The sequence below is a fragment of the Diadema setosum genome, chromosome 7 (genome assembly GCF_964275005.1).
Source record: "Diadema setosum chromosome 7, eeDiaSeto1, whole genome shotgun sequence".
In the NCBI taxonomy this organism is placed as follows: Eukaryota; Metazoa; Echinodermata; class Echinoidea; order Diadematoida; family Diadematidae; genus Diadema; species Diadema setosum.
The window spans coordinates 7478373-7495078 of NC_092691.1; the positions used below are offsets into that span (position 1 = coordinate 7478373).

General features: G+C 37.6%; 1 protein-coding gene across 1 annotated transcript; it reads right to left on the bottom strand.

Moving 5' to 3' along the window:
- Positions 1 to 4767: 4767 nt before the first annotated feature.
- Positions 4768 to 11426, bottom strand: LOC140230655 (CD5 antigen-like). Its single transcript, XM_072310796.1, has 5 exons — positions 11372 to 11426; positions 10369 to 10689; positions 8646 to 8972; positions 6279 to 6602; positions 4768 to 5204 (listed from the first exon to the last, which is right to left on the bottom strand). Exons 1-5 carry the CDS (start codon positions 11424 to 11426, stop codon positions 4768 to 4770), a joined length of 1464 nt encoding a protein of 487 aa, XP_072166897.1.
- Between the last annotated feature and the right edge of the window lie 5280 nt (positions 11427 to 16706).

The following is a 16706-nucleotide window of genomic DNA, read 5'->3' on the forward strand; positions in this document are numbered from 1 at the left end:
GTCAACCTAGCCGAACTTGACTTTTTCATATTTTCTGAAAGAGCGGGTCTTCTTTTACATTATGCTAAAATTTGGTATCATAAAACGGGCAAGAAGGTGTGTTTTTTTTAGCAGTTTATCTCGAACATTTTTGGTAGAATAGTGTGATTTGGTGTGTCTTTAGAATCCTTTTTTCATTTCTGAAAAACCTTGTCCACACTCTTCACTTTCAACTCTAATAACTTTTGAAGAGATAGTGCTACTGCTTTGAAAGTTGGCATTGATTATGGACAGAATATGTTAATGAGGCATGCTTAATTTCAGTTTAATCTGATAATCCCTTCATTGTTGTTACTCTGGTGGTTTACTTCCTGTTTTTTGTCCCATTCATCGCACAGCCAGCACGGTTTGGTAAAGATTAAGCGCTTGAATAGACACTGTACTTCAGAGCCTCTTTTCTCAGTTCACACTTTTCCTGAGTTTGTGCTTTCTTTCCAATATTTAGATAGGTTAGGAGAGTCCATTTGATTTGAGTTATACATCGTTTTAAAGGTTAAAGTCTGCTCTTTCAGAATATGGTCTTAACTAAAAATTCATGTCTGGCGACTTTTTGTTTGTTTTGAGGTGCAGGGTCACATTTGTACATATGTTATACTCCATGTAAATATGTTACACCTTGCCATATACTGTAGTGCAATGTGTAACGGGGCCCTGACCACAAGCTGTGCTTCACTGGGGTCCCAAACCTATCATTCGGAATTTTTGCAGTTATGTCTTGTACTTTTGTTATGTTTAATTTGGTTTGAATAAACTAAACTAAACTAAACTAAACTAACTAAACGATCAAATTCTCATACTAGGTGCTCATTCATACAACACTGTACAGAGAAAAGCGATGTCGACAGGCTGTCTTGCTTAAGTACACAAACATAGGGACATGTAAGAAGTTCTTTTTAGTGATATAAATCATTTTGATAAGGCATGGTCGTATTACTCATCTGTCAAAATACGAAGATTATTGTTATATTTGCATTAGTTCCGCGATGTCTTGTTAGAAAAAAAAACGAATTACAAAGTAATTATTAGGAAACACGAAGTAACCAACGACCTACGTCACCAGAAAAACCACACACAAACACAAACCTACACACACACACTCATTTGACGCACACATATTTTCAGTACAAAGATGACAAAACACATTTTTACAAGTTTAATATTTACCAGTTGAATAAAATCAATCCGACCATTTGGTGATGGCGCCATTGTACTATTTAGCGAGACGAAATATGATTTCTTTTTGACCGACTGCGGTCATGCACTTGGCGGTCATGACTGTCCAATCGTCTCACTGCTTGGAAGAAAGAATGAACTACAGCTGCCCTCGGGTTGTTTTCCACCCTACCATTATGGTGCTGTGTATATTATCATTTAGTTGCCATCGTCTTTTTCTCTTCGTTTTGTTTGTTCTATTGCTTTTTCTATAATCATATTTTACCCTGTCCCACAATTTACATCTCATTGCGTTGAGGAAGGGGCGGTGGTGATTTATGTACATAGAGGTCGTTATGCTTTTTTTTTTTAAATGATTATCATCTATATTATCACCTCGTTTCTCTTTTATTTGGCTCTGTAACTTGCAACCACCCACCCGCTACATATCAATACATAACCTTACTCGCTACAAAAAAAAAAAAACATTAAAAAACCCCAAAACCCCCAAACAAACAAACAAACAAACAAAAAGCAAAACAAAAAGGCACTCAAACTCACTGAGTGTATTAGAAAAACGCAATTTTCCAGCGTGTTTGAATTGCACTGAAAAAAAAATGTACATATTCTTGAAATTTGTACTTCCCAATTCTCAGTCAGAGTTTACAACTGCAACAGTTTGCCACGATAAAATTCTTTACAGTTTATCGTTTACCTATAATGCAACATTAAAGGGATAGTACAGTACTGGTGGAGATGAACATTGGGCTTTAACTTTTTTTGCGAGATACCAAGAAAACGCTTATGAAATAGTAGAGAGCATACCATTTTAAGAGGAATTCAAAGTTTATTTGATATAAATATGGTTTGGAATAGATGAAACATCCAAAAACAAAGTAAAACAAAACGATCGTAAAAAAGTATGCATGGGTCCCACACTTATTTAGGATCGCTCTGTTATGGATATCTCGGTCATTTCAAAACCAATTTTCATCAAATAAACATTGAATCCCTTTTGGAATTACATGCTCTTTCATATTTCATAAGAGGTTTCTAAATATTTCACCAGAAAATGATAAAAACCTGAAGTTAAGGCTCAACCAACACTATACAATTTATTTAATGCATTTTTCATATAGTTATGTATAATGTATTACACACATTTTTTTCTTCTGCGTAACGTGTACGTGTTTCAATATAAGTAACACATTAATACATTTTAATTACTTAAAGATTCAGCCCTCTTCACGGACGCAATACATAGAAAAGATTAACAAGATTTTTTTTTCACTGTGTTTATTCTTAGAAAACGATATAGTGATGATCTCAATTTACAGTTATGATAATATAATTTATTACAGTAACCATAAACTATAATAGGAAAGCGACGGACAAACGATTTTTGACTTCATCATCTATTTTGAGACCAAGTGCATAATCCACATGATAGTGATGACTCAGAAAAGTTGAAATTAGTCGATCAAGTCAATCTTGAGATTGTCATATTTTCTGAAAGAAGAGCTATCCTTTTTCTACATTATTCCTGAGTTTGGGATCATAGTATTAATTGGAAAGTGTGTTTTCGGCATTTTCCCCATTTTTTTTTTTTTTTTTTTTTGGAGAGTAGAATGATCAGGTATGTCTCAGAGGTCCCTTTTCATTTCTTGAAAATGCTCTGCACACTCTTCACTTTCAACTCTAAACTTTTGAAAGGATAATGCTACTATTTTGAAAATTGACATTAATCATGAACAGAATGTGTTAATAGAACATGCTCAATTTCAGCTTATTCTAATAATCCCTTCATTGTTGTTTTTCCAGTGGCTTAAATCCTGTGTTTTGTCCCTTCCATCACTCAGCTATACGCACAGCTTGGTAAACAAGGTAGAGATTAAATGCTTGAATAGACCTTGTACTTCAGTTTTCTTAGTTTACTCTTTTCCAGATGTTGTACTTCAGTTTTCTTAGTTTACACTTTTCCAGATGCGCTTTCTTTCCAATATTTAGATAGGTTACCCCCATCTCACTAGACGGCGATTCCGCTACGATCATCAAAAATCGACAAAGCGCGGCGGATCGTGGCTTGATCACTTTAAATGAATTCACATGGTTCAGAAGCGCGGAGGATTGCCATCATCGCCATGGTCGGCGACCTCGCTACGGAAGTTTTGAACATGTCCAAAACTTCCGTAGCGAGGTCGCCGTGGTTTTAGAGCGTATCACAATCGCCTCACGAGCGCATTAAAAGCGCTACATTCGTAACTCTGATGGGGCAGCAACGCGTTGGCGTAACTCAAGCGCATCGAAAGCGGCCCCCATCGCCCATGAAAATTACGACTTTTACAGTGTTACGTAAAGGGAACCAAGCATGAACGAGAGAAAGTGATTCACGGACCAGGAAGGTGAACATGGAGAAAATGTATGAATTTAATTTTTCCACTTACACTCAGTACGAATCAACTCTGTTTATTAAATTGTTTGTTTGTCATATACTATTCCAGCCAATGAAAGTAAATTAAGTTGTAATCTTTTCATATATATCTTCATAAAACTGTCTCATTGTAGGATGCGATTTGTTGTTTGCTTGTAATCCGGTTCTTTAATATCATATACACATTTTACCCTTTAATTTAATGGATGACTTAAATAATAGTGCAATTTTACATCAGGTTCTCACTGGTGTGTTCTAGAATGCTAAGATGTAAGGGTAAAACCATATTATCCATATCCATGACATCTGCCTGAAGAAATTCAATCATGAAATCCATTTTACACCCCGATAGCTTGAGATCGTAGCATGAGCACGGCGTAAACGTATCACTGTCGCTCCGATCGTATCATTGTTGTAGCGAGGTCTTGATAAGCATACGAATATTGCAACACAGTTGGTTCGATCAGAAGCAGCGCGTCTCGTCGGCCTGGTAATGCGGCAACAACGTGGCAGAGTCGTATCATCATCGTGGCGCTATCGCCTACAGCGCAGGTTGAGCGTGGGGAAACCGCAATGTGATCGCCAAAAAAGGAGACAGACGGCGATCGCACCACGATTTGTAGATCGTCACAGATCGCCATGGTCGCCATGGTCGCCATGGTCGCCTTCCTAGTGAGATGGGGGCCTAAGAGGAGGCCATGTGAATTGATTTATACATTATTTTAAAGCTTAAAGTCTGTTCTTTCAGAATCTGCCCTTAACTAAAAATCAATGTCTTGCGACTTTATGTTGGTTTTGTGATGCAGGTTCACATTTGTATTTGTATAGTAAAACACACTGAACTTGTAAGTTCCGTTAATGTCTTATTTGTTGTCTGAAATTAATGATTACCTCAATAATTGAGTACAGTGAATCATTACTCTGTATGAGTGAAATAAAACGGAAACCTGATTTGAACCTGCACTGTGCATAGAAAATTCTTTTCCCCACAAAAACAATCATGATTTCGATTCTAGATTCTCTGATTCTCACTTAACGGCGTGAATGTTATGACATACAATGTACTTCCATCCCAAGACCGTAGCGCTTGCCACCAAAGGAAGTCATAATAAATATCGACTTATGTGGAGGATCGAACAAGTGTTTTAATCTTCCAGCTGCATCTGCTGTGGATTCTCTACCGAGGTATTTGTAGGTGGTGCAACATTGGATTTTCTGTCGTCTGTTGCAGCATTTACCACAGAATCGTAGCTCGGAGGTGGCTGCGGATAACCTGCGGATTGTGCGTGTCCTGTTGATTGCGGATAGCTTTCCAACTGTGAACAATCTGCTGATTGTGGATCGCCTGCCGGTAGCGGATGGTTTTGTATTTGAGAAGGGTTCAAAGTCACTGAGGGCGCTGTGGCAGTGGTGCCGTTTGAATTCATTGCGCCACTGACAGTTAGTGCAGCCGCTGCTGCGGCTGCGGTACTATTATGCGGTCTCTTTGTCCTTCCGAATATCCCTACGACTACGGAGCAGACGAGTACCAAGGAGCATAACACAATTCCAAATATCGTATACGCCTTGAGTGCAGCAGATCCTAGAGATAGAAAACAAAAAAGCACCAGAGATGATACTTTAATCCAATCATTTAAGAGAAACATTATAATTTATTGTAAGAAAATTCAGAGAAAACCAATATATGAAATCATAACAAATAATGGCTAGGTCTAAATAATCTAACGTGAGCTTTAAACATACGGTTGAATCTCTCTTGCAAATTATTGCCAATATGCTCTGCACGAAGAAAATCCAACAAAGTATACCATTCTGACATAATTTGTATGTGTACGGAATGGGATAGGTTGCTTGTAAAACTTTAATCAGGGAGAGAAAACGCACACAAACACACAAACACACAAACACACCCCACACAAACGCACAGAAACTTAGGACTAGCTGCAAATACTGTAACAAGCCTCACTTAATTTATTCTAATAGAGATGTTCAGTTTTGAGGATAAAGAATATAAAGAGCGAGTTCCACGAAATACATTTCAATGAAAAGTACACATTCCCTCCACTTGTTATTATGGGGGAAATACGGAAAGTATATTTCTTCCACGAAGAGGCGAGTCAAGAGAATTTTCGATTGTAGAAATGAAATAGGAATTATGTTTACTAGTTTTACATAACCATGTGTTTTATCACAAACTCACTGTAGTAGTCTTCTTATCCGGTGCCGACTACACATAAGCTGCTTCGTCCTTTTTTCCCCACTTTCACTGTTGTGTTTTACTGGAAAAGTCTATTTTGTCCTATTTTCCCCCACTTTCACTGATGTGTTTCAATAAAAATTACGAATTTGCTATAGCACACACACTGGATGAAGTTGTTCAAACTAATCAATAAAGACCGACACTTTTAACTACTCATAATTTTCACGTTTTCATGAATCCACGCTGACGCAGTAATGGAGTTTCTAAATTTCAAAGAAAGCTTGTCCAGCATCCTTTTGAGATTATTTTTTTTTTTTGAAGAGGGTTTACTTTTATTAACAACCATCTAAAATTTATTATTTTGAATATCTTTAGTTAAAAAAAAAGAAGAAAAGAAAGTAATGGGACTAGGGCTAGACTAAGATTTTTCAAGTGTAAGATATATAAAAGACATACCATCAGAGTCGTTCTTGCAGCGAACCCCAACGTCCTCTGTGTGATCGCAGCCAGTGCTGCTAAAATTGACGTACTGGCAGAATTCCAATGAAGACGCACCTCCGTCACACGACAAGCTGTTAATGTGAATAGCGCCATCACCTGGTCCGAAGTACTCTAACGCCACATCGACATCGTCGTAGCCCTGCTGGTCGCAGACGACTTCGGCCTCGGTTGACGACCAGGTGTTGTCGCAGATCGTGCCCCATGAGTTTTCATGGAAGACCTCGATCCGGCCAGCCTGTGGTGATGGCCCGTCCACCAGACGAACGTCGTATTCTTGAGCTGCAGAAGTCAATCAGTTAGGACATTCTTTTAAAAAGGGATGGTACAGTATCGCTTGATGTGAAGATTCAGCTTATAACTTTTTGCAAGATATTAGGAACCACTATCACTTAGTAAGAAGTGTTACAGAGCATACAATTGTAAGAAGAATTCAAAGCTTATCTGATGAAAGTTGGTTTTGAAATGACTACGATATCAAGTACGCTGTAAAACAAGGCGTTCCTTAAAAAAGGTGGGTCACGTCTTTTATTCGGATCGCTTTGTTTTGGATATGTCAGCCATTTCAAAACCAATTTTCATCAAATAAACTTTAATTTCCTCGTAGGAATAAAAAGAAAATATCGTTTGATTACTTCACAGAGTTTTTTTTTTTCATTATCTCAAAATGTAATCATCAAAAAAAAATGTTTGGAGCCTGAGGCCCCATCTCAACCAAAACTATACCATTCCTTTAACCCTTTCGATACCAGGGACTTTCTGAACAGTGTGTACAATGTTACGTGACTCTCTATGCCATTACGTACTCAAAGCACCGTAAGGCTTAGAGATTTAATTCTTGTGCAGAGGACTTTCCCTCATGTGTGTCCTAGTGCTCCACAGGAAAATACAGCTTCCTTGTGATAGCTGATCCGTGGTATGGAGACATAACCATAAACCTTAGAATAATGCAGGTTGATCGTAACAAAGTCAAATCAGAACAGTAAAACCAGGGAAGTATTCTAGTAAAACAGAATGGTAGAGACTAAATAGGGAGGAAAGAAGATTCGTCAAAATCGGAGCAGGAATGATACAAAAATTAAAAAAAAAAGTCAGGGATTTTTAGATCTCCCCACATGTTTTCTTTTAAAGGAAAGAGTGATATTGATCAGTTGCTACCACATTATTGTGTATTGGAGGAGATTATAATAGTAATCATTCTCATTATCAAAATGCTCTGATTGATGTGTACGTAAGTATTTCTTATCTCTTCTTTAATGACATGGTATCGATGTGCATGAATTTGGACCAAATATTTTTGTAATCCTGTTGTTGCCTGGCAGCAGTGACCTTTCGTGCAACTTTTATCAACCCCAACGATCGTGTCAGATGGCGAGTACTAATCATGCACTCAATCGGGACAATCCTATCGGCATAAAATAGACTGATCGTGATCATTTTGCATCCAAGCGTCCCAACTTGTACCGACTCGCATCACCTCACGTGAAATTCTGGATGAGTTGAACAAAACTTCCACAATCAGTAACGAACGCCCAATCGTCGCGTTCGTAACGGATCGCACGATAGTGGGGACCCAGCATGATTATAGGGCTCACACGGGTGAAATAATTCCCCAGAGAGAAGCGTGTTAAAATTCAAAATTAAAAAAATTCTGTAAAATAGCTGGGGAAAAATGAGGTATTTCACCTTCACTAACCTGGATAAGTGAGAGATACCCTTTCATCCATCAAATTTCCAAGGCGGGTTCTTCAGCTCAAACTCTCTCCAAGGGTCCGGAAACCCAGACTACGAGTTCTTTTCACGCAAAAAAAAAAAAGAAGGAAAAAAAAATCACCTATTTTCTGTACATACACTCATTTAGATATAATCCCTTCAAATTCCATGAGAAAAGCTTTCATCTTCCAACCAAATGCACTTTGTAGAGGAATTCATACTCAATATCTGCAGCTATTCAGTTTCTTTCTTTTTTTTTTTGCCAAACTGCATTATTGATTTTTTTCTTCATTTATTTTGGTATCTTTGTTACGATTATGTGAAGGGGTGCGGATCATTCCATTTCATTTACAGGTGTGAGCCCTATACTGAATGTGCGAATGTGTTCATCTTTATGTGTGCGTGTTTGTGTGGAGTTCTCGCGATTAATACCTGTGTACAGGGTCTATACTGTGGGTGCTTGTGTCAACATTGTATGCGTGTGTGCGTGTGCGTTTGCGCGCGCGCGTGTGTTTGTGTGTGCGTGCGTTTTTGTATTCATGTGGGGGAAACTCTGCTAAAACAGCTACCGGTACTCCGTGTCATTCTGCAGATGCACAAATCTCTACGTACCGTACGGGCCACCGCTGCATTCGATGGCAGCTGCACTTTCAATGGAACAAGTGCTGCCCCAGCTACTGTGAGAACAATCTTGGATCCTGGATTCGTATCCGGTGCAATCGACATCTGATAGTTGGTTAGGTCTCTGCTCTACTTCTTGTGTGATGTACACGGAGGTGGACGTGACGCCATTAAACCCGAGCTGACGACAGGCGACCATGCCCTCTTTCGGAAGCCAGTAATCGTCGCAGATTGTACCCCACTCACCCCCATGGTAGATCTCAACTCGACCCTCCCTTGGTGTCGAACCACCCGCAAACCTAAGTTTGCCTTCAACATCTAAGAAAATAAGTTAACATGTATAGTTCGGAGGTAGCAGAGGATGGGGGGGGGGGGGGGTCGGAAAGGAAGAGAGAGAGATATGGAAAATTAAATTTATGTGAGTTCGGTAAGTGAGGGTGAGATTTCCCGGAGCACGCGAACGATTTGCGAAGGACGCGAATGACAAAATCCAACATTCGAAAAAGTTTTTCTCCGAATGCGTTCCGACAATGAAGCCGAAAACTATTCTTGCGCAGTTTGTGCGAAGTTTCCACGACGTATGTGCGAATGTCTTGTGTATCATTGCTAAAATACAGCATGTTACGTACACGAAGAACACGCGACGGAAATGCGAACAACAAATTTTCAGTAATCATGGGATAAAATGTACCCAAGGAGAGGAAGCTGTCTTGAGTTGATTTTTTTTTTCTTTCCTCTATTTCTCCGTTCTTTTTCTCTCATTTTCTATCGTGAGCTTGCCTACATTTTTTTTCCTAGGACCTATCTCCACTAGTAAAGCATTTGATTTTTTTTTTTTTTAGCAGTTCCTCCAACACATAACCTCTATAGTTCAAATGAAATTTCGCATACTTTAGATTAATAAAAAGTGTATTCTGCGTTTTTTTTTCTATATCAAACATTTCTTTCTCTTTGCTAGTCTTTAATTTCTTTTGTTCCTGTAGTTGTTAATAATTGTTTGATGTTTAGATGTATGCTACGATTTTTATTTGTAGAAAACGTATAGGTCATACATCCACCAAACGTGCGCTAGACTTTCGCGAGAATATCTCAAAAGGCACGCGAACAGTTTGCGATTACGTCGTAAAATGATCGGAAAAACTTCGTAGATTTCGCGTAACATACGCGAGACATTCTCCAAAGTTTCGGAGTCTGTTTGGGGTTTCACGAACATTTTGCGAACATCGCGCGTGTCTTTCGAAGGTCTTCCTTATGACGAGGCTTTGAAGACACTTTCGAGAACAATGCACGAGCAAATCACGACCAAGTGTGCGGAAAAGGTTCGCAAAAAAATTCAAACTTTTTTGAAATTCTCGCCGAAGTAAAAACGACATTCGCGAACAATTCCACAAAATGAAGCTGATCTCTCGTTTCTACCTTCATCACTGCTGGAAAGAACACAGTGTCCCACAATGTGAAACACAATGTAAAACACAGTGTGAACATAGTGTGAGATCTCTTCACATCATTGAACTGGAGCATTTTAACAGTGTGAACAAAAGTCACTGTGAATCATCAATTCACAGTGTGAAACAAAGCATCAACATGTGAATACCCTTTGAAAAAGCAACAAGACACTACAGTGTGAAAATAATCTTCACACTATGGGACACTTGTGTTCTTTCCAGCAGGTTTGCAGCTTTAGACTTAAAAAGGTAGAGTTTGTACTGCTCACCTACGCCATCACTGCAAACAACTCCTGCATCCTCATAGTGTCCGCACCTAATGTCGGTATTTTCCGAATACGAGCACTCCAGAAGCCCGCTCTCGTATCCCGAGCAGGAAACAGTTACGATTGTCTGCGATGAGTTTCCTTCACCAAAGAAAACGCGCGGTATGGTAGCCAGGGCCTCTGGAAAACCGAGCTGTCGGCACACTACGTGCGCATCCTCCAGATCCCAGCTATCGCCACAGACCGTAGCCCACTGGGAGCTATGGTAAACCTCGACTCGTCCCTCATGACTTACATGTCCACCCACGAGATGAACATTACCCTCTAAAGAAAAGACAATATCGATATACTGAAATAAATATCATCATAGAATGTTGTTATTTTTTTCGCATGTGCTCCGTGTCAATTACTTTTAAAACAAACCATGGCACCATGGAGACAGGTATTCCCTTTCGATTTTCGATCAATTTGATTTCGCACTTCCATCAAACAATTTAACATTTACATCATCAAAATTAGAGTGCCCGAAAAGCAGCGTTACATTTCGCGGGAATGCGAGGTAGGATCTTTCTCAGCATTTAAATTCGCATGTTGACGAGTAGGCAGCTGAACAGAAGCTGACATTGCCATGAAGGAATGGTGAGCATAGCTGTCATACAACAGGTCGACAGGCAACCTCGATTCTACCACTCGAGAGAAAGAGAAAAACAAAATTGGAGTTACAGACACACCAAAACGGTTTATTTTAGAAATAATTTTGATACAACTATTGTTCACGTTTCGTATGTTTAACAATATCCAACATTGATTATGCAGATTAACATTTTGACACCGGTTTAATGAGTATTTCCCCCTTACATTTTAGAGCTTTCTAGCGCTGGGTTTTTATTTCATGTTCAAATGGTAAGTAGTGCCTTTGAGCTCGCGGCGCAATCAATAACGGAATATTATACAGATTAGATATCATCGTGGATATTAATGCCCTTTGTCGAAACCTTCTACTTACCGTAAGAAGCAAGGGACGTCTTTAGGAAAACAAGAAATGTGACAAATCTCCACATGATTTTGGTTTAAAGATACTCTGCTGAACTGCTGTTTGTCCTGTTTTTACTGGTGTTTATGAGACGTAAGGAATACGTTTTAACCACACGATGATTATGACGAAAGGTCATATCTATTTTTACATACATTCGACGGACCTTTATAAGTAGCCGATTGGATTTTGACCCCGAAGGAAAATAAAGGAGGAACCAACGCGTATAAACACTGCAAAAAGTCCGGTGTTAGATAGTGAACACCGAGCTGGTGTTAAATTTTCGGTGCTCATTTATGGTGTTAAATTAACACCTACGGGTGTCATTTCCAAATTTTAAACTGTTTTTTGAAGAGTTTCCTAGTAACTGCACTTCTTGTTGATTTTTAATTTAAACAAGACGATCGAAAATTTTACATTAAAATACTAGATTTTTGAAAAAAATGTGAAAATAAATTTACATCAAAGTAACACCAGCTGGTGTGGTCCCTTATTGAAGCTGGACGGGTGTTAAACCATTGACATTAACACCAGCAAATATCAAACCAACACCATGTGGTGTCATTTTTGAATTAACACCAGTACAGTGTCAAAATAACACCAGGTACAGTGTCAAATTAACACCACGAAGTGTCAGGTGAACACTTTTCAACACCATCACAGTGCATTTTTAACACCTGTGGGTGTGGTCCTTTATTGAAGTTTGATCGGTGTTAGATTTAACACCCGTGGTGTTAAATCTAACACCGATGTTTTTACAGTGAAGTGACACAAGCTTTATCTAGTTCTTGTATTCTTTGCTGTCATCCGCGAGCTTTATCTCTGCTTAGTGTTGGCATGACGTATGATAGATTCTATAATGACCCGAAATTAGTTGGAGATAGCAGTACGGTAAAAATAAAGAATACGGGACAGCATTATTTGAGAGAGCTATTTGTTCTATAATGCAACTGATAATAATTGAAAATTACCGACTATCATAAGCAAATATTCTCTTTAATAATACAAGCAAGGTCATTTCTATAACGGTAACTAGCCGTTAACGATCGCCCCGTCACTGTACAGGCATGCTAACCTGGAAATATTGAACTGCACATTACTTGAATATGAGACCATTCTGAAGCAAATAATTTTCACACAACAATATATATAATGTACTCTTAAATGAATCCCACAAGGATTGGAACAATCATCCCCCGCCATTTCCACTGATTCCTACTGATCAGTAACTAGCCATCCCCTTTAAGAGTTCTATATGTATGTTTATTTGTGTTGCAATATATTCGTATAATATCCAATCCACGTCAAGCTCTACTTACAATGACGGTCCCTTCTCCCTTGTTCAAATAATGGATATGCTTTAACATGTTACTTTGATTCACATGTTATTACAGCGTTAGAGACTGATGTTGTTATGAAACTGACAATTTCTGTATTGATTTGTATGCTATACTCTCCTTTTTTTTTTTGTTAGCATACTCTGTATCATTCTGTTTTCATTTGTTGTTTTCTATTTGGAGAAAGAAAATACAGAAATTAAAACATACCAAACCAAACATCTCACGATATTGACGATCAAATTATCATACTGGGTGCTCATTCGTACAACACTGTACAGAGAAGAGCGATAACGAAAGGCTGTCTTGCTCAAGTACTCAAACATAAAGACATGTAAGGAGTTCTCTTGAATACTATAAATCATTAACTAAGAAAGCATTTTCATGGTCGTATTACTCATCATTCAGTCACAATACGAAGACATTTTGCATTAGTTCCGCAATGTTTTGTCGAAAAAAAACCAAAAAAAAAAAAACCCCAAAAACGATTTACAACGTAATAACAGGGAAGCATGAAGTAATCAAACTACCAACGTCACCAGAAAACCACACACAGACACACACCTACGCACAAACTCATTGACCAACACAATTTAAGTAAAAAGATGACAAAACACATTTTCCCCAATTCAATATTTACCGGGTGAATATACATTGTAATCATTCCAACAATTTGGTGATGGCGCTATTTTATTATTTAGCGATTCAAAATTTGATTTCTTTTTTTTTTTTTTTAACCGACTGCGGTCATCATCTTGCACCAAGTCTGTTTCATGCACCTGGCGGTCATGACTGTCCAATCGTCTCAAAGGTTGGAAGAAAGAATGAGCTACCGCTGCCACGGGGTTGTTTTCCACCCTACCATCACGGTGCTGTGTATCATTCAGTTTCCTCCGTCTTTTTATTTCGAGTTTTACTTGTCCTATTGCCTTTTCTATAATTATTATTTTTTTACCCTATCCCACAATTTACATCTTTATTGCGTTGGATGGAAATTTCTGTACATGGAGGTCATTGTGCTTTTTTTTTTTTTTAATGATTATATCTATATTTTCCGGTAGTTTCTCTTTTATTTGGCTCTGTAACTTGCAACCACGCCACCGGCGACAAATCTATACATAGCTCACTCGCGACAAAAACAAACAAACAAACAAACAAACAAACAAACAAACAAACAAAAAGCAAAACAAAATGACACTCAACTTCAATGAGTATGTTAGAAACACGCAATTCTCTAGCGTGTTTTAATTGCACTAAAAAAACGTATATATTCTTGATATTTGTACTTCCCAATTCTCCATCAGAGTTTACAACTGCGATAGTTTGCCACAGTAAAATTCCTTACAGTTTACCGTTTACCTATAATGCAACATCAATGCATTTTCAGGTAGTCATTTTATGTATAAAATATTACATACAGTTTCTGCATAACGTGTAAGTGTTTCAATATAAGTAATAAATCAATACATTTTGATTTATTTGATTTTGATTTTGATTATTTTGAGTTATAGATTCATCCCTCTTCAAAGACGCAATACATGAAAGAGATTAAAAAAGAGATTTCTTTTATTTTTCTTCTTCACTGTGTACATTATTCTCAGAATATATAGTTATAATCACAAGGTACATTTATAATAATATTATGTGTTTATACAATAACCATAAACTATAATAGGAAAGCGGCGGACAAGCGATTTCTGACTATATCATCTATTTTGAGACCAATGGCATAGGTCACAAGAAAGCCATTAAAAAATATCGACCTATATGGGGGGATCGACCAAGTGTTTTAATCTTCCAGCTGGGTCTGCTGTGTATTCTCTACCACTGAATTCGTCGGTGGTGCAACAACGGACTTTCTGCCGTCTGTTGCAACATCTATGCCACAGAATCTTAAGCCCCAGTCACATAATGCTCTGCGTCCGGCGTTACGTCCAAAAAAAGTCATTTTTTCCGCGGACCCCCGCGGATCCTTTGCCGTCACCAGAAATTTGTACAAAACATGCGGGCAAAAAATGCGGGCGATACGGACAGATACGCCCAGATGCGAATACTTGCGTCCACTTGCGGATATTCTTACGAATTGGCACATAATAGTTCTGAACACTTGCGGAGAGTTGAGGATATTTTCGGATAGTTACGGATAGTTACAGATTGTTACAGATAATGATTATGGACAATTTGGTTTTCTCTTACGATTCCTGCTATTAAGTCAGTGTATTATGACAGCAAAGTTATCACATTTTATTGTATTTATTTATTTATTTTATTTATTCATTCTCCACTCATGGGATGGATTCCCTGGTCAGCTAAAAGCTGGTTTTCACAGGGGTCCAACCAAAATACAAAACATGCCATCAGTACAAAAAACAAATCAATCAATCATATACAACTAAAATTACATAACAAGCCAGAATGGCATGAGCTATACAATTTAACTAAGGGGAAAAAAACCCCTACATACTAAGAAATTAGAAACAATATGTTATACTCAACATCAAAAATCGGGGAATGGGGGTGGGGATGGGTGAGAAAAATCGTTCTCGTACAATCTCAAATAATCTACTAATTGCGGTGACTCATTATCCTGCAAAAATGGGTATGTCGGGGCTGTGATTTACGTAACGTTTGAATGCTTCAATTGATACAATTGTTGAAGAGGGATAATTAAGCTCATTCCAAAGTTTGGCCCCTCGATAAGATAGGGACCGTTTACCATAGTTGGTCTTCGGTTGAATGAGTTTCAATTTGGATGGGCCGGACCTTGTGCTATAAGCAGTCTGTCGAAAACAAAAAATTTGATTTAAATAGGGAGGGTATAATTCATGTAATGAACGGTACATTGTACATGCTAGTTGTTTAGCCCATCTTACATGTAGCCGATCTAATTTCAATGTATCATATAAATTATCAGAAGGATGCATATAATCAACATTCATAACAATACGAAGTGATCTATTTTGCAGTATTTGTAATTGCGAAAGGTAAGATTTGGAGGAATTTGCCCAAACCGGACTACAATAATCATTTCGGACTGTCTTACATTGTATACTGGGGAAAACTGAAATTGTATTACGTACAAGTTGTGAAAAATCGTAATCCTTTAATTTGCTTTACAATAATAAAAGATTTATGAAATTTTGAACTTGAAGTTTGAATTTTTTTGTGCAACTCAAATATGAATAAACGTCATAAATGTAAAGAATATATTGTGACCGTGCATCACAAAACGAACAAAAAGTCGCACACACTGATTTTGTTTGAGGATTGAAAATAGGTGAAATGGGTCAACCGAGCCGATCTTGACCTGGCTACCCTGGGTAAATAAGGCTTTATCATTATTATTATTATTATTTTTATTATTATCATTATTATTACTATTACTTTTATTATTATCATTATTATTACTATTACTTTTATTATTATTATTGTTATTGTTATTATTATCATTACTGTTATTATCATTATTATTATCATTATTATCATTATTATTATTATTATTATTATTATTATTATTATTATTATTATTATCATCAATTTCAGTGTAATCTGATAATCCCCTCATTGTTGTTACTCCGGTGGTTTCCATCCTGTTTTTTGTCCCATTCATCGCACAACCAGCACGGCTTGATAAAGATTAAGCCCTTGAATAGACACTGTACTTCAGAGCCTCTTTTCTCAGTTTACACTTTTTCTGAGTGTGTGCATTCTTTCCACTATTTAGATAGGTTAGGAGAGTCCATTTGATTTAAGTAATACATCATTTTAAAGCTTAAAGTCTGCTCTTTCAGAATATGCTCTCAACTAAAATGTGTGGCAACTTTTTGTGTGTTTTGTGGTGCAGGGTCACATATAACATCACTATACCACAAATAAAATACAATATAGATCGAAAAGTTAAACATTAGAGTGAGAAAAATTTCTGCAGTCATGGAATAGACAAACTGTGGTTACGCTGTCGTTGTTCAGCG